We start from the raw sequence: 19,252 nt of genomic DNA, 5'->3' as shown, positions 1-19,252 counted from the left end.
GGCTGCAGATTTAGCTCAGTGGCATAAGTGCCTCCCTGGCAAGCACAAGTTTGTGAGTTTGATCCCTAGTTTAAAAAAAAAAAGTGGTAGAAACCAGGCATGGTAGTATATATCTGTAATCCTAGAACCCAAGAGGCTGAGAGACAGGAGGATTGCTGGAGGTTGGAGACCAGCCTGGACTACACAGTTGAGTTCAGGGCCATCCTGAACGATATAGCAAGATCCTGTTTCAAAAAAATTAAAGATAAATATATAAAAATAAAGTGACAGAATCTGTATATTAGTCTAGTATTTGTATATATTTTTTGTTTGTTTTGGGCCCATTTTTAGTTTCTGAGTTCTTTTTTGAGTATTTCTATTTTAATATTTTAAGTTTCATTCTTTGCATGAGTCTTCAAAGAATAAGGAAAAATTTGCTTTTGAAAATACACCATATAGATCTTTTAGGCCTTTTAATATCAAATATATATATATATATATATAAGAGGTCTTACTGATTTTATTTTTCCTTTCCTTAAAATAGTTTGTCATCTCTTCATCCTAGGAATTACTTTATCTTTACTAAACAGTTACTCCTAACTGCGTTTAAAAAAGACCAAAATAATATGAAAACAGAAAGATAATGGATTCATCTAGAAATCACTCATGCTGTTGTATCTATCATCTTTCAAGAGAGTATAAAAGAAATGTAAGGACGCCGTTTGTTCTTTCCGTCTTGTAGCTTTATTCAACCATTTGAAAATTCAGAATTTTTCATTATCTCCTCTTAAGAAAGAAAACTGACAAAAGTAGATGTTTCAGTTACTACGTGAGTCAGTAACTGTAATTGTAACTGTACAGTCAGTAACTATAATTGTAATGATGCTGAAATCAACCATATTATAAGAGGCTTCAGATTATAAGTCTTTAAATGGGTCAGTTTTTCTCAAACTCGAGAATTGATGAGAATTGATTTCCGCAGGTGTGGTGGCGCATATCTGTGATCTCTGCACTTGGGAGGCTGAAGCAGGAGGATTGGTGTGAATTGAAGGCCAGTCTAGGCTACATAGTGAGACCCTGTCACAAAACAAAACAAAATGATGCAACTGAAAGAAAGGAAAGGAAAGATAAAATCTGTTACAGATGTAGTGTTTGAAATCAGAAATCAGCAGTTACAAGATGGGTTATGTTTCATCATGTAGACTCTATAACTAGTGAATTAGTTACTTTTGGGAAATAGTAAACAAAACAAAAAACTAAAAAGCTTTAGTGCCAGGGAAGTATACTTCAGAGGTAATGTATGCCTAAGCATACATGAGGCCCTGGTTCAGTCTCTGACACCATGAAACAAATAAACAGAAACTTTGGCCACTTCAGAGCTGTACAGTCCACTTTTTATACCCAGGGGTTTTTCTTCATCTGTGGATTAAACCAATCACAAATCTATTTTGGGGGAAACTAATTAATTGCCTCTAGACCGAACATCCAGACTTCGTTGTATTTGTCATTATTCTCTAAACAATACAGTATAGCAACTATATTTAAATTTTATTAGGTATTGGCTAACTAGAGATGATTTAAAGTATACAAGAGGATGTATATAGATTATATGCCATTTTATGAGAATTGTGCATTTGTGGATTTTGTGTGTTATTTTTGTTTGTTTGTTTTTGTTTTTTGGAATAAAGTCTTGCTATATTGCCCAGGCTGGCCTTGAATTTGAGACCATCCTTCTGCCGCTACTTCCTACAGGTTGGGGTTACAGGTGTGTACTACCATGCCTGGCTTTTTTTTTTTTTTTTTTTTTCCATGAGATAAGGTCACATTATGTAGTTCAGGCTGACCTTAAGTTCACTCTGTAGCCCAGGCTGGTCTCAAACTTGAAGCAATCTTCTTGCTTCAGCCTCCTGAGTTCTAGAATGGATTTTGATATCCTTCAAGTATCTGTGGGAATGTCATAGAACTAATCTCATGCAGACACAAGTGGCCAATATACTTTCATGCCAAGTTCTTTTAAAGGCTTAATAAAATGCAAGGTTATTTCATTGTTACCTTAGTTCTTCGTAAAATGTCTTAAAAATACCAGACTCCTGAAAGATTTCTGATGATGGTTATTTTTTCTTGGTGTAATGATAGTTAAAGAGTAATGATTCTTCCATCTCTGTAAGTCCTGTTTAATCACAGCACACAGATTTATATGTGTACCTTCACAAAATTTACTTTTATATAGTTTACTTTTGTGTAGTTTCCATCTCATCTGCTAACTAAATTGCACAAGGGCAGGGATTTTGTGTCTTTTTCATAATTAATCTTCATTTCTTACTTAGTGCCTGACATTTGTAGGTTTACAAGAAATTTATCAAACAGGTGGCTTCTGAGAATGTTTGATTGATTAGACTTTTTGGCTTTTGTTGGCAGTGTATCACGAGATTTATGATAAATTCAGGTCTCATCCAACCATTTTCACTCATTGAGATGTATAACATTATATTACTTTGGCTTGCCACATGTTTTAGTTCTGTTAAGTAGATTACTGTCCTATGAACTATGACTAATACTGCATTTTTTTAGAAAAGAAGTAGTCATCATTTTTTATTCTTTCCATCTATTTTTCTATTTTATGTACCCAACATGACAAAGCTAAATTATGATGAAGTTGATCAAGTAGAAGACATTATTATAATGTTTAGCATGTTTTTGTTGGCAGAGGTAGAGTGCAGAAACATGGTTAGCCATTGCATATATCAAGTTTGTCTATGTTGGCTTTTTACTCCCATCAAAGTTAGCTCCTAAAAATACTTTATCCTGACACATGGTAGATAACTAAATTCTTTGGGTTTTTTTTTCACATTATAGCCATACTTTATGCAGTCTGCTTAGACTCTATCTGAGAGACATGTAGGTGCTGAGACTTACAGGAGTGTGCCATCATGTCTGCCTGTCTATGAAGCTTCCTAACAGTTTTCTCTGCCCCACATTCCATTTCTCGGCTGTTCCCTGTGCTGCATCTTAAACTTCATGCTACAGTAGTACCAGTATTTGCCAAATGTTTTCCCTTTCTTAAACTGCTTTTCAATATGGTCCTTGACATCAGCATAACTTGGAGCCTAGTTAGAATTAGGAATTCTGGGGCTGCATCCACAGTCTGCTGAGTTAGAATCTCTGGGGCTAGGACTTAGCGAACTGAACAAGCCTTCTAGGAGATTTTTTCCAAGCTCCTTTCTGTGTCAGCCATTAATCACCACACTTTCAAAATCACTTCTCTTATATAACTCTTTTCTACATCTCTACCCCTGATTTCTGTCAGACCTTTTAAAATTATGCACAAGACTCTGTCTTGTGTGTCCTGCTAGTCCTTTACACAGTGTAGGTTCTGAACAAGATTCATGGTTCATTTCCTAAAATCTATTTTACATACTGTTGCCTCTTTCTTCCCAGCCTTGCAACTTTGAATATTACATTGTGCAGTGTGTTTTTGTTATTTTTTCTGTTTTATTTTGATGTAGAGGAGCAAAACAGTAACAAAAGTTTTTTTTTTAAAACTCTACTATCCAAAATATGGTAAAGATTTTCTGGGCAGCAAGTTTACCATTATTAGTATACCATCTATTAAAACTTAACTTTAGTTCTTTGTCTTCTCTCCTTGGCCTTCCTTACCTTTCTTTCTCTCTTTAAGAATTTAAGAGACTATTAACTTTGAATCTTGACCTCAGTTACCCAAGTTCTTTTATAATGCTAAAGGTATTCTTAACCCTCGACTAAGAGATGATAACTTATACTAGCTATTAAAGGTGAAACCAGGCAATGTTTAAGATACTTTAAAAACCCTGCAGGTTCTTAGTATATGCTTCTTAAATGAGTAAGCAGGTGAATTCAGATTTCTGAGCAAATCTCCAAGATTGAAAATGCATAAAATTGCATAATGACAGCTGGTCATGTGGTATGTGCCTGCCATTCCAGCGCTCTAGGAGACTGTAACAGAAGTTCAAGTTAAAGCGTAACTGAGAGATACTCAGTCTCAGAAAATAAAAAAAGGTTGGTGATGTATCTCTGTGTGAAGGCCTTGGGTTCAATGCTTAGTATCCCCCTTCCAAAAAACAAAAAAACATAGCATAGTGAGATTGTGGCTAGAGACAAAGGATTTCAAACTTGAAAGAATGAAACATTTTTATATTCAATAAATGTTAAGTGATTAAATTAAAGGATTTAAAGGAAAAAACGAGTTGCCCTCGCCATTGTGACAGATAGATATTTCCTTCTCTGAAGGAGAAGAATAAATTGAAATATTACCTCAGGATGTGGAGATACGGCTCAGAGTGTATGCTTTGCATATGCAAGGCCCTGGGCTCAGTCCTCAACACCAAGAAAAAAAAATTGTTATTCCAGTGCAGAATTTCAAGTTTAAGTTTTTAAATTCATATTTATTTGTATATGTGCTTTCCTGTGAGTATTTTCTTTGATATATATTTTAAGATAATGTCTCATGTTGGTTTATTTACTGTTACTATCTAATGGTTTGACCATATATCTTAGACTATAATTTTTAACTGTTACAATGGTTTGTTCTATTTTTGTTGAACAGGAAGGACAATAATTTATTGCTTACATAGGAAAAATTTTATATTTGAAAATCATCACAACATGAGATATTCTTTCATAAAAAGCATATTATATTCAGTTATAATTTAAAAATCTTTCTTTTTAACATGTACACAGGAAACCTCGACCTGTCTCCCAGTTGGTTGCACAGCAGGTTACTCAGCAGTTTGTGCCCCCTACACAGTCAAAGAAAGAGAAAAAAGATAAAGTAGAAAAAGAAAAAAGTGAAAAGGAAACAACTAGCAAAAAGAACAGTCATAAGAAAACCAGGTAAATCTGAAGTGTTTATGGCATTTTTAAAATAATAAAATTAACCATTTAATATTCTCTTTTAACATTGGTATACTCGAACAATGGGAAACTAACAGATTTATCTCTATTATTCCAAAGTGTTATGAAAGCTTCTGATTTTGAAAGGTTTATTGGAAGGCAAACACAGTTGTCACAAATATGAGCTTAAATGTTAGGATTTTTTTCCTTTTTTTCACTAGGTTTTTGAAAGACATTGCCTGTTCTTTTTTTCCCCTTATGTAGAAGGGCTGTTTGACGGCTAAAATAGTGGTATTGAAAACACTGCCTGGATGTTTGCATAGGCTTTGACTTGTCAGTATGGTCATGCATCTAGCAGAGCAATCATGACAGCTTTGAAATGCCTATCAGTTGGAATAATGCCTCAAGGACAGCTCCCCTTAAGTGTTTTATTAATTTTCTCTGTAGTGCAACCCTGTGTTATCCTAAGTATCTTGATAAGATTAATAAGCTGCCTACAAATTGTAAAATAAATTTAAAACACAATTAAGAGACCACTACTTTCAGGCTGTCACAATTTTTTTGTTTTTGTTTTTTGTCATGTTGATGGTTCATAGATGATCGGTTTGATTAATACTCATGATTTGAAACATTTAATATTTGTGTGACTAGTTACACATGGATGATTTTAAACACAAATGTGTTCATTTTGTCACTCTTGCCTTATTATTTAATATGTGGTCATAAATTTGACAGAGGAAAAAGCTAGTTTTAAAAAATTCATCATTTTCTGTGTTTAGGCCAAGATTGAAAAATGTGGATCGGAGTAGTGCACAGCATTTGGAAGTTACCGTTGGAGATCTAACAGTCATTATTACAGACTTTAAGGAGAAAACAAAGTCACCACCTGCATCTAGTGCTGCTTCTGCAGATCAACACAGTCAGAGCAGCTCCAGCTCTGACAACACAGAGAGGGGAGTGTCCCGATCATCATCCCCTAGAGGAGAAGCCTCATCACTGAATGGAGAATCACATTAAAGTTTATTTTCCCAGTTTCTTAGTCACTTCTGTCCTACCATGCAAATACACAGATTATGCCAAGAAGTACCACATTTTCATGACAAACATAATTGTGCACAATCCATAATTTGAGTTTTACATAAAGTTAAAATTTGTTAGAATTTGTTGGGTTCTATTGCGATCTATGCCTACAAAACATTTCCAGACTTAACATTTTGGTCTCTGTAGTTAGGTGTCATGAAAATGTGGTTGAATTATTCATATGCAGTGTTATTGGTAAGTCTATTTTCACTTTTAGTTTAGTGAATTCTAACACATAATTCTTGAATTCTCTATTGGCATGTAATGAATTTAAATTTTTTATAACATACTGCAAGCTGCCTAAATATGTATTATTTGAGAATTGTGAAACAAATAGTTATATGTATACAAGTCAGAGATCAACTTAATCAACTATTGCTGCAACAGGATTTCTTAATGGTTATCCTCTTAAATACACCTGCTGGTACTTGGTGTGGTTAAATAGGAAAGTTGTTATTAAAGAATTTGTATGAACTTTTGCCAATGTTTTTGACATGTTTTACTAAATTATTGTTTGTGAGTTATGTTGCTGGTTTTACCCATTTTTGAAGGCTTTTTGTTTGCTTATTTTTCAAAACATTTATTATATGTTTATTAGAAGATTAGTAGACAAAGCATTGATTATTTAGCTTTATGATTCAGGTTTAGTGCTGTTGTCATTGAACACTGGTTATTTTCTGTATTATATAAAATATTAAAATTCAGATAATTACAAGCATTTGGCAAAAAAACAAAACAAAAACAAAAACTTGCCGTATTATAAAAGCTGCGATTTTGGAAAAGCTTTAATTTAATGATAGTTTTATCGCTGTTTTCTTGTCCCAAACTTATCCAGGGGTCAGTTAATACAGAAATGGAATTGTTGCATAGAACTAAGAAATAACTAATCCTAAATCAACTTAATTGGCTTCATGTTAAACACAGCAGTTCTCATGAAAATCATAGTTCCCTATTTTCAGACACAACTGCCAATTTATGCATTTATTAATACTCTGAAATAAAAACATTTTACAGCCCCACTCACCATTATGTACAGATACCAATAAAATATTTTTATGATTATAGATTTTGATTTTTGTTTACAACTAATAAAATATTTTATGTTGTATTTAAAAATTCCAACTTTGAAACCACACAATACTTTTTAAATTCTTCTGTGGTCTCCTGCTTTCTGTAACCATTTGCTGAATATATATCCACCTATAGAGACTTTTGAAATGTAAATTAACTTAAAAATATAACATGAATACAAGAATACAAAATATCACATAAAAGATATCATGGTAACATTTAAAGAAAAAAACTGTAGACCCTGACAGTTGTGATATTTAGTGGTTTCTCGTGGTAATTGTAATTTTGTTTAATTTCAGTACTTTTTACAGAGATAATGGTACCGTCTTTTGTAAGATGCTAGTTGTGAAATACAGTTAATTGCATACAGTAAAAATCTGTGATTAAAACATTCATATACCTCATTCTTTAGTGTTGTTAAATGAAAAATGAACATTTGTGTTTAAGATACTTTCAATGAAATCCAACTAACTGGTTATGTTCTTCTAAAACAGGATATTTTGTGTTATCCTTAGTTTTTCACATTTCAAATTTTTATATATTCATTTTTGGGGATAGTATAAATTAAAAATTACTGAAATAGAAAAATACTCTAGTACTTAAGTCAAAGCTTATGATGATCAGATACTTTCAAGATTTATTTTAAAGGAACTACAGTGAGAAAAATCTTGACACAAGATGGAACTTTACCTGAATAGGACATGCTTACTATTCTATTTAGATGGAAGACAGCATGGCAATTAACCCAATTATTGCATAGAGTGAAGTTTTTTTGATTTTTGCATGAAGTTCTTATGTAACCTAGAAAAACTCAAGGAACAGGAATTCAAAGTGAAAAATTTTTATTATGTTCGTAGAGGAGTTCCAAAAATGGAACACTCACTAGGCATTGAAGGGTTAAGAGTGCTAGCTGACATCTAGTGTTCAAGTCCCTGTGTTAGTATTCAAATAAGCTGGAGTAAATTACTCCATTCTATAAAATCAGTGATGATTATATCTAACTCAAAGGGTTGTTGGGAAGATTAAATGTCAGATAAGATTCTTAACTGTCTGACAAATACCAGATGCTCAGTAAATATAAACCTTTTTATGGTCTGGTATGTAGGCCCATGGTGGAGTGCTTCCCTGGCATGTGTGAGGCCCTAGGTTTGAGCCTCAGCACAGATGAAAGGGTAAGTTTAGGTAAAACTTTAGGTAAAACCCTATATAAAAATACAAAAATAATTTTTGTAATGAAATCATCTCCACACCTCCTGGATAGCCTAAAGGAATAGTGTTACAAAAGCTACTGTGAATTTTCACTGTAACATCAGGTGTTTGCCATGGTCCTAGAAATACCATCCTTCTACCATTAGCACAAATATACACTATGAGATTGAAGAAATGAACTAGGTTGCCTAGCTTGAAATTTTATTTTCCTTTCATTAATCACAGTTATTTTCACCTGCCTTCATTTTACTCTACCTCAAATATATTTCCACACCAAGAAAGCATGCAGATACCATCAGTAATTTATACCTACTGTTGAAGTATGCAAAAAGATTCAGAGCCTGGGGTTAGGGTGCATTTAGGGGTATATTTTAGCTCTGTATTGTGCTGTAAATTTACAGTGTGGCTTTAGCTTTGAGTTCTTTGGATTAAATTTTATACAAAAGCAATTTGGATGTTTTTTAGAGTTTATTATCTTACTTTGATATAAGTAAGTGAAGGTATACTTTTGAGGAAAGCAAGAATAGATATTTCCTCTGCCCCTAGTGCTGGGGATCAAACTTAGGGCTTTTACTGAGCTACATTCCCAGCCTCTTTTTTTTGTTTTGAGAGGGAGTCTCACTGATTTGCTCAGATGGACTCAAACTTGTGATCCTCCTGTTTCAGGCTCTCAGAGTGCTGAGACTACAGCTATGCACCACTGCATCGAGCTGAAAAGCATACTCTTAAAAGTATTTGTATTGCACAGTAGAAATAGTTGACTTAATAGGTTAAAAGATTTTTATTTTTAAATGCTTCTTAAAATCATAGTGGTAATAAGGTGAAAATATTTTTAAAAGGAAGGAAAACATCAGCCTAAGTTGAATCTTTATTAACTTTTAGTTAACAGATCCATAGCCAGGCATGGTGGCACATGCCTTAATCCCAGACTTGGGAGACTGAGACAGGAGGATTCTCATGAGTTCAAGGCCAGCCTGGACTACATAGTGAATTTAAGGCCAGCTTGAACTATGCAGTGACACCCTATCTTGCGGAGAGAGAATACCCCTGTTGGCTAAAAGAATGTAGTTTTAACATACTATATGTTTTAATGGTAAGTGGTCTGGAAACTAATTTCCACTGAGGCCCTTATTTTACTTTCTTGATCTGCAAATTTTCTCTTCCAGAATTTTTGAAGGATCTGATGTAGGAACTGTTTAAGCTATTGATACTTCTGCAGTGTACTTTTTGAAAATTAAGAAAGAACAGAAGAATGTATCTGTAAGGAGAGGATGACAGTAAAATAGTGATTTGAGTTTTTAGCATTTACCCCTCTCATAAGACACCTTCAGTTTCCTGAAATAAAGAAGTTACAAAAATTGAAGGGCAGAAAGATCATCAGTGACAAAAAAGCTGAGTGAACTCAACAGTAAAGATTATAAGACACAGGATGGGATTGATTGTATTTTGAAAGTTGCATGAAAGGAATGTCTTTCTTGGATATTGAGAACGATGAACAGTAAGACCCACTAGTATCAAAGGCAAGGAAAGATAGAAAAGAAAGAAAGTGAAGGAAGAGAGAAGGGGGAAAGAAAGAGATAGGCACAGAGCACTGGTGTGCAATTGGCGTAATGGAGAATCACTAGGGAGGGACACAACTTACAACATGGCAGTTGGAGAACATACCCTGTAAAGATACAGTGGGACAAATCACCTTAAAGACTTGGGCATTAGAGTTTAATGTATTTAATGGACTGTTTACTAAAGCAGCAATATGTGTAGTACTTCAGAATGATTTTCACAAGAACCAGTTTAAGAACCTTACAGATTTTCCTTAAATTATACAGCTTGACTCCATAATTCTGGTTATAAACTGAGTTGGATGGGAACCAAATCAAATTCAGTGGTTAGGCTCAGTGTTTACGTTATGAGGAAATTTGGCATGGTTCTCATCCAGTTGAGCTTGCAACCAGAATCATGGAGGGACTTGAGTTGGTAAGCTGAGGTACCAGTGTACCAACTCCACTAGCCCACATCATTTCAGTGTTAAATTTTAATGCATTAGACTTTGTGATTAGCCAGTGCAGAGGAATGGGGGAAATTCTGAAGCAGATGAAATACTACAATAAAACCAGATACTTCAGTAGAAGAAGTTAATCAGAGACCTCTGAAAGTTTCAGTTCTCTGGGACAGGTTTTACATTCTAAACCTTTTTCCCCCGTAAGTGGGAGATATAGACTAGCTTACTATTATAATATTTTCAGTATTTCTCTAATCTAGGCTTTCTTTGCATCAGTATTATTTAATTCAGTGAACATTTATTGATTAAGTTTTGGGCGCTGGGCATTTTACTACGGGGTTGGAAAGACAAAGATGTGAAAAATCATACCTTACAGATCTATAAATAATTATAGTGCCATCACTGCAACAATAAAAATATGCAGAAGATACAAAATAGCAAAGGAGAGAGTGCTTGCTACTTTTTTACCCTAGAAAATTTTACCTATCCCTAAATATCCACTGTAAGTCCACACTGAAAATGTTAGGGCCTTATTAGATGTTTGCAGTTGGTAATGTATAACCAGCAGCTGTCTTAATACTCCAGCTTGAATTTCCAGAGTTGAAGATTTTAAGCTGTGTAATTTGATGTAACTCATGATTTTCCTGTGGTTTTTAAAGTCAAGAAACAGCTGGGCTTGGTGATGTACACTTGTAATTGCTTTTATTCGGAAAGCTGAGGCAAGAGGATCTCAAGTTTGAGGTCATTCTAGGCAATTTAACAACTCTCTCCAAAGTAAAATTTAAGAAAGGTTGGGGAGGTAGGTCAGTAGTCAAGAGCTTGTATATCATGCATGAGGCCCTGAGTTAATAGTGCAAAATACCCAAAACCAAAACAAGCCAAAAAAATTTGCCCTTATAGACAATGCGGATCATTCATTTATTGTCCTTAATTTTTGTATTTGCAAGAAATTTCAGATTAATATTGGGCTCAATTTTAATTTATGTAGGGCTCAATAGCCTGTATGTATTCCAAAATTTAAAAAATTTATTTGTTTATTTTGGTTTTTTGAGACAGGGTCTCACATGTAGCCCAGGCTGGCTTCCAGCCTGCAGCAATCTTGCTGTGTTGGCCTCTAGAGTGGTGGGATTACAGGTATGTGCTCCCATGCCTGATTAAATTTTCTTGGCTTTCTATAATTTTCCAAATTTTGACGTTTTCTTTTGTTCTTAAAAATTGCCTCAACTATTAAGTGTAAATAAGGCTAAATATTAATAACTACTTACAATGCCTTTATTTCAACTTGTGCCAAGCTCCAAAGGGAAATGGGGGGGGGTGTCCAGTGAATTTACATGTCGCAGCAGGAATTCCTGAGGCATGGAAGTGATGTGCATGGGTCCTGTGGGTTCTAAGGTTGTGTCTGCTTCCCTGCCTGGAAGAAAGGAATATGGATGAAAGGTACCACCTTACCGCGATTTTGTGAACTCTTTTAGCAAGAAAATTTAAAAACCAAACTAGGAACCATGATGAATTAGACTTCTTCATGTCTGTTACTTTCATTATACTCTTTTAATAATAACAGCAACAATGAAGTGGTCCTGTGTCTACTTCTGGAGTTAGCAGGAGTTGGAAGACTACAGTTAGCTTGGGAGATGACAATTAATGAACCAAAAAAAGAATTTTTTTTAAACATGTTTTTAAAAAAGGAAATAGACTGAGTTCCTTAGACCCAAGAGGTAGTTTTGGTTTTTAAAAGAAAATAACTATTTTTTTTTTTGTCTTTTTCCTTTTTATCGGTACCAGGGATCAAACCCACGACTGCCTGCTTGCACGGCAGGCGCTTCTGCCGCTGAGCTAAATCCCTAGACCCAACAACTATGTTTTTAGCACAGAAGAAGATAAAAGTTTAAGGGACAATTAGGAAGAGTAAAAAATAATTTTTTACTTTATTAAAGCACAGAAATGTAAAATTAAGCCCCATAGAATGCCTCTTTCTGTGTAGAAAGGAGTGTGAAATGTCAGTAGGAATTATGAATTCACTTTTCAGCTAAGCTTCAAAAGTGTGATTATTCTCAGCCTGCAATTTTAAGAAACCTGGGATAAGTTAGCCTGTTTAATTGGTTCTTAATATTGTAATTAGGAGGTTTGATTGATGACAGATTTTGGAGGATTTGTGTATGGGTGTTTTAGTTTAAAAAAATCACGGGGAGGGGTGTAGCTCAGAGGGAGACTGCTTGCCTAGTGTGTGCAAGACTCTGGCTTTGACCCCCAGCTGGGGCAGGAAAGGATGACAGTCCTTTTAGTGGCCATGGAAGGCTCCTGAGCACTGCACCAGAACGAAATGCGAGATGGTCATAGAATACTACTTGTTCCTTCCTGCCCTGCTGGCTCCTGTCTCCTTTCTGTGTACCTGGAAATGCCAGCTTTGTCTTCAGCTCACAGAGTAACAGACATGTCCCATCTCATTGATGGTTCACTCCCTCTCTTTCTAGACTTTTTTTCTCTCCTCCTACCCCTGACCCTACTCTCCCTCCCCACCAAATTTACTGGTCTGAAGGAACATTTAAAATGAAATCCTTTTTTCCCCTTTGTTCCTCCTGCCTCAGCCTCCCAAGTACTGGGATTACAGGAGTGTGCCACCATGCCTGGTTGAAATACATTTTTAAAAAACTAACACCATTACTTTCCAGTTCTTCCTCAAGTCCAAAAATGGACACATATCCTTCTATAAACCAGTGAGAGGTGAGAATAAATTTGCTTTAACTTGAGTTTCTGGTGCCTTGTGTTTTGCAACTAATCTTACTCTTACTTCTTTGTGAGTTTAATTCCCAGGACCAGTCTATGAGATTTTCACATATTACTTGGTTCCTTTCTACTTTTACTTAGTAGAATCATTGAATGTAGTACTTACTAGTTCATAGTGTGCGATAAGATGATACAATGGACAAAACAACATGCATTTTGGATCTTCAAAGATTTCTACTTGAATTATGGATCTTCATTATTAACCATGTGGTGAAGGAACTTCTCTGAATTTCAGGCTGTATTTAATAAGCGAAACATAACATTTCTTCTTAGAAATGTTGACAGACTAAATTTTACAATGTGGAAGTTAGGAATTTTGCCCTAAAAGATGTAGAATTTAATGTTTTTCCTAAAGGATATCTTTTTAAAGAATCAAGAAGTCATAGAAATGGAAAGGGTGTGCTCGGCAAGATCTTAAACCTACTGTAGAGTGATTTAAGTTTGTTTGATTTTGTTTTTGACACGAGGTCTCGCTATGCAGTTTAGGCTGGCCTTAAATTTACTGTGTAGCCCAGGCTAGCCTTGGAACTTGCAGTTATCCTCCTGCCTGGGCCTCCAAAGGTGCCTGGCTCTGTAGAGTGATTTAGAGATATTAAAAAAAGAAGTCAGAGGACAATTTCCAGAAGTTGAATGCCCATCATGTAATAGTAGCAACCAAAAAACTAAATAAAAGCAAGGCTAGTCTTTCAAATGTAAGTCTTCGAATTTCCATCTTAAACCAGAAATTTTTCTCAATTATGTAGATCTCTATCTCCTGTTTTAAACAACAAATATTGCTTTTTTTTTTTTTTTTCCTGTCTTTTTGAGACAATTGGGCTGCAATTTAGGCTGGCCTTGGGCTCACTTTGTAGCCCAGGCTGGTTTGTTTTGTTTTGTTTTTGTACCAGAGATTGAACTCATGATCTCATGTTTGCTAGGCAGGGCTTAAGCCACTCCAGCCCCCAGACTGGTTTTGAATTTGCAACAGTCCTTCTGCCTCAACCTGGAGAATACTGGGATTATCGGAGTGTGCCACCACACCCACTAAATATTGCTATTTTAAGTAACAAGTATTGTTACTTTAAATTTGCTTTACTTCCTTTAAATTTATCCTTTTGATAACATGAATTAAATTGATAACGAATTAAAAATTTGTACTGCACCAGTTTATCAAAGAATTAGACTCTTAGAAATGAAAAATACATTTAGTACACGTATGCACACAATGAATGAAATTCCTATTGTGACATCAAAATATTTTTAGTAATTTTCAGTAACTTTATAGGAATATAAAAGTACAGTATGAGAATGATGGAATGATTAGAAGGGATGCCAGCATGCACACAGCTCATGCTTCAGGATAACCAATTAAGACAGTGTCTGGGGAATGTAATAATCACTTCTATTTTTAGAATGCCTTAGGACTTCTTAAGAATGTTTTTTTGTGATTACAAGATTAAAGGTATGATATGGTCCAGAATCCTGGTATCAAGTAAATGCTCTTCCAGATACACTTCTTCAATAAATTGTTGCAGAAATGAAAAATTCTTGGCCTCCCTTTGTGCCAATCTAATATTTTAACATTCTATAGGTCAAGGAGTTACTTTACTTCAAGTAGTTACTTTGTTTAAAGAGTTACAGTTAGTATCTTTTAAATTAAACATTCTTTGAGTACTAGGTTTTACTGTACTTTCTTGATGCCATGTCCTTTAACTTCCTCTCCAAAGCTATTTTTCTTTCTTATCAATGCTTTTATATCATTCTTTGTACTTTGTTAAGTTTACCTTCATTTCTCTAAGAATTGTAAGGTGTAGTAGAAAAATTTATTTATTATTCTTTCTGTTGTTACTGTCCTGTCTCTCCTGGAAGGCAGTACAGTTCTTTATTTCTGAATACTGTGCATCAGAGCCCCTTGTCTGGCATGTAGAAAATATTCAATAAATGTTTACTGAATGAATAAATGTATGTTTTCATTCTCTTTACACATCTTGATGGTATGCTGGTTTTTATTTTTGTCAGGTAAGGCATGAAATCCAATCCTTACTGGAAAGGAAATGGAACCTTAAATTTTAGTGACTTCCTACCAGCATAGAGCCAGCACTTTTGGTGTAAGCATTTTGTCTTGCTACTATGTATTTCATGACCAAACTTTACAAGACCTGTTAAATTTTCAGTAATTTATTTTTTTATTTTTTGTCTTTTTCCTTTTTATCGGTACCGGGGATCAAACTCACGACTGCCTGCTTGCAAGGCAGGCGCTTGTGCCGCTGAGCTAAATCCCCAGTCCCAAATTTTCAGTAATTTAACAGCACCATTTTTCTCCATGATGTGTGTATTTTTAAGCTTCATATTTTGGAATTGCCTTCTGTTTCATCTCTGTTTCAGCTGGCAGTACTGCCAGGAAGAGCTAAAATGCATTCGAGCCCCGGTACCGATAAAAAGAAAAAAGTGTAAAAGAAATGCAAATCTGATCATGTTACTTCGCTACTTAAAACCCTTAAAAACTCTGTCAGATTAAGTGCAAATTCCTTGGTGTGCTAAGCAAGACACTGAGGTAGCTGGCCCTTCTACTGCAGGCTTATCTCATCACATCCTCTCTGGAATTCACTTACCTGGTGGTGTCAAACTTCTCACAGTTCCCTGAGCACAGGAGCCCCTTTCATTTTCCCCTCAGCTTTTAATTGATTGCTCCCATGCTTTTTCTAGCCTGTGGGGCCACCTTCCTTGACCACATTCACACGCAGAACTGGCCGCACCTTCGCGTGTGTGCCGGCATCCTTGCGGCCGTGGGTCCGAAGTTCCGTGTCGCCGTGTTGCACTCGGAAGTACCCTGGTCCCCTACACATCTGACACTCCCAAGGTACTGCATTGCTCTGTCTTAGTGATGCTCGGAAAACAGTCAGTGAATGGCGTGGAAATACAGCCATTTATAAGAAAAAAAAGGACAAGATTTTGGATATGCTAACGATGAGTTGCACGGAAAGTGCCACAGGAGAAAGGAGGACCCTGTGTGACAGCAGGCTGCAGAGCTAGGCGGGCGAGCAGGCTGTGGCCGTCGCTGGGCAGCAGGCCATGCGGGTGACTTCCGGGACAACTTCCCGGAGGAGGCACACGGAGCTGCTCCCAGCCTCAGCCGTTTTCGCTTGCTCCATTTCATTCTCGCTACCAGTCCAGGCCTACACCGGAGCGCAGCGGCCTCTTCATTTTAGAGGAAGGAGCAGGGTCGAAGAGTTTCTTTAGTGGTGGCACGGCCTTCTGCAAGGGAGAGCCTCGAGCAGAAGTCAGATCAAGCCCCGCGCCCCGGGGGCCGACACCGCCCAGGGACCCGGCCGGGTCTCCGGACCAGACGTCCAGGAGGGCCGGGGACAGGGGGCGCAGGCGAGGCGGGCAGCGGCCGGGGGCGGGCGGAAGCCGCTCCGCCGGGCGCGCTCTCGGCCGAGGCGGCGGCGGGGGGTGGGGCCTGTTGCGCGCGCCTGCGCGCTGCCGCTCCCCTGCTCCAGTTCGCCCGGGCGGGCGCGGCGAAGGAAAAGGAACGGGCGGCCGCGGTGGCGCGGGCCGCAGCGATGCGGCGATACCTGCGCGTCGTGCTCCTGTGCCTAGCCTGCGGCTTCTGTTCGCTGCTCTACGCCTTCAGCCAGCTCGCCGTGTCCCTGGAGGAGGGAGCGGCCGATGCGGGCGGGAAGCCGCAGGCCGCAGCGGCTTCCTGGCCGGCAGCCGGCGGACGCGGTGCCGAGAGAGGTGCGGGCCCCGGGGCGGACGCCGGAACCCCGGACAGGTAAGCAGGGCGTGGGGCTGGGGCGCGGGCTAGGAGTGCGGCCTGGACCGCCTGCCCGCCGCGCGGGACCGACCGCGCGCCCTGCCCTCCTCGCGCGGCGGGCGAGCCGGCGCTGCTGCGCCTCGCCGCGCCCTCAGTGCCCGGGTTCTTTCCCGGCGGTCGGCAAGCGCTGTGTCGCGCAGTCGGAGTGCAGCTTCTGAAAACGTTCGTTGAGAAGAAGCAGTACCCTACGGAAGCCCCGGTGCTGGCCGGCGATGGGAAGTCCGCCTGATTTCCGTGGCGTCCAAGCCGAGCGCCCACCCCTGGCCGCCCGCTGCGTTTTCGTGGGTTAGTGCTGACGGGTCCCGCTGATGGCCGCGCTCAGTGAGAGAGATCCTGAGGTGGGAGTTCTGCGGGCTGTGAGATTTTCTTTTGGGAAGTTATTTCAAAACTTACAGGAACTTGGAAGGGGGAGGAAGGAGCGGTGCTTCTTAGTATGCTCAAGTCTTTTGTGGGATGGAATGGGCGTGTCTTTCTTGGCAACTAGGTATATATGAAGCAATACAGTGATGAATTTGCACAAATTGTGCACAATTTGCACAAGAGTTGGAATCAACAGATTTAAGTGGAAAAAATGTTTTGAGAACGGTAATTGGGTACCCTTGGTTGTGGGCAACCCCCTGGGAAAGACCAACGTGCAAATGCTTTGATCTCAAAAGACACAAGATTGGCAAGAGGAGGAGGGAGGACTGGATTGCGCCTAAACTTTTTCTTTTTCTTTTTTTTTTTTTTAAGCATCTTGGAGCGCATAGTCATTCCCAGAATCAAATGTGAACTTTCAGGACATAGAATCAGCTTGGAAAAATAGGATTATCATGTTTTTTTTTATGATTTGACAGTGATCAGACAAATTCCTAGGATATTACGACTTCGTATTTGTAGAAACAGAACTAGTTTCAGAGACGTTCTCACAACCCTCAGTTATCTCTCCTAGGTGAGGCAGTGACTCATGAAAGTGGTAGATGGAAGCTAAATTGTTTCTAATTTATTACATTATTCTGAAGCCTTTAAAGTTATGAAAAAGGGATTATTTTTATAATGGGCAGAATTGTTAGAAAACAATACTTTACACATTGAAATTAGACTGTGTTACTAACATTTTGTCGGTTTGCTAGAGTAGCACACATTTTCAGTATGCTGTCTCAGATACTTTGTGACATCTTTTACTTTTCTTTTTGCTTCTAGGAATTGAATCGAGAACCTAGCGCTTGACAGGCATTTGCTGTGCCACAGAGGTACATCTTTGGCCTGTGTAACAGCTTTTAATGAATTTACATGGCTAGCTAATTCTAACAAGATTACATCACTTGAAATGTAGAAATTAGGAATATTTTAAAAATATTTTTAAGGGGGCTGGGGACTTAGCTCAGCGGCGTAAGCACCTGCCTTGCAAGAATGCGGTTGTGAGCTCGATCCCCGGTACCGATAAAGATGAAAAAGACTATATATATATATATATATATATATATATATATATATTTTTTTTTTTTTTTTTTTTTTTTTAAGTTGATGTGTCAAGAGTTGAGTCAGCTGAAATGCTATACCTATATAGGTTGTCTGAATAGCATTACTTCTCATTTTAAATGCACATCTAAATTAAATCTAAAGTTGTGTTAGTTTTTGTAGACATGTGGTAACAGCTTTGGGTAGAGGAATAACATGGAGAAGCTGGATTGCCAGATTTTTACCCCGTAGTTTCGTTGAGTTCAGGCAAGTTTCTAAAACATCAAGACTCTTTATTTTTAGTGCTGGGGCCTGAACACTAGGCTGTAGAGATGCTAGGCAAGTGCTTTACAACTGAGCTACATGTTCAGTCCCAGGACTCTTATTTTAGATGTTACTACTTGTAAAGCGAGGTGTGATGGTACAAGCCTATAGTGGTTGTAATCCTAGCACTCGAGGTTGATGCAGGAATTCTGAGATTCTAGGTCATTTTGGGTGTCTTGGTTCCTTTTCTCTCACTGGGACAAAATTCTTGAGCCCCAAAATGAAGGAAAGAAAGGTTTATTTAGCTTACGTTTTTTGATGGTTTCAGTCCATACTCAGCTGGCTCCAAGACAGGGTGGTGTGGCTGAGAGGTAGTTGTTCCTGGCAGCAGCAAGCGACAAGAGCAAAAGGGCAAAAGAGAAAAGCATGCCTTCTTCCCTCCCTTATAGTGTATGTCGGCCCCACCTCTGGACAGGTGCATTAATCATACCACCAATCCCAGTGATAGACAATGAACGAATCCCAAATGCTAGACTCACCTGTCTCTATAACTGTGTGAGGCTTGCGGGGGACACCAAGACATAAACCATAACATTGGGCTGTGTGAATTCAAGGGTATTCAGAACTGCATAGTGAGACTGTGTCTCAGAAAACAACAAACAAAAACAAATGTGTAATCATTCATGGTATCTTTATAGAAATCTCACTCATTAGTTTTTTTTGGCTACCATGGAACAGAGTGTAGGTAACTGTAACTTCTC

At 37.9% G+C, this 19,252-nt stretch overlaps 2 protein-coding genes and 1 long non-coding RNA gene across 6 annotated transcripts in view; 2 read left to right on the top strand and 1 right to left on the bottom strand.

The window, feature by feature from the left end:
• Positions 1-14,931, top strand: part of Yaf2 (YY1 associated factor 2) — a 99,072-nt gene extending 84,141 nt beyond the window's left edge. For 2 of the 3 annotated variants that reach the window (XM_063254565.1, XM_063254567.1), the window contains 2 exons: positions 4,696-4,848; positions 5,628-14,931. In XM_063254565.1, the coding sequence (XP_063110635.1) occupies positions 4,696-4,848; positions 5,628-5,865 (391 nt within the window). In that variant the 3' untranslated portion in view covers positions 5,866-14,931. Of the gene's footprint in view, positions 1-4,695; positions 4,849-5,627 lie in introns of those variants that run through there. The other variant, XR_010049209.1, reaches the window with a different exon arrangement.
• Positions 701-16,411, bottom strand: LOC106029004 (uncharacterized). The gene is made up of 3 exons (XR_001202628.3): positions 15,583-16,411; positions 11,473-11,618; positions 701-1,056 (listed from the first exon to the last, which is right to left on the bottom strand). It is a non-coding gene; the product is annotated as an uncharacterized LOC106029004 (long non-coding RNA).
• A 39-nt stretch (positions 16,412-16,450) lies between these two features.
• Positions 16,451-19,252, top strand: part of Gxylt1 (glucoside xylosyltransferase 1) — a 66,616-nt gene continuing 63,814 nt past the window's right edge. The window contains exon 1 of one of the 2 annotated variants that reach the window (XM_003475859.5): positions 16,451-16,745. In XM_003475859.5, coding sequence (XP_003475907.1) covers positions 16,534-16,745 — 212 coding nt within the window. In that variant the 5' untranslated portion in view covers positions 16,451-16,533. The remainder of the gene's footprint in view (positions 16,746-19,252) is intronic. The other variant, XM_003475860.5, reaches the window with a different exon arrangement.

This window comes from Cavia porcellus, unplaced genomic scaffold (genome assembly GCF_034190915.1).
Source record: "Cavia porcellus strain 051 isolate PalLab524CR breed Dunkin Hartley unplaced genomic scaffold, mCavPor4.1 scaffold_8, whole genome shotgun sequence".
NCBI classification, from domain to species: domain Eukaryota; kingdom Metazoa; phylum Chordata; class Mammalia; order Rodentia; family Caviidae; genus Cavia; species Cavia porcellus.
This window is presented reverse-complemented; position numbering and strand designations above follow the sequence as displayed.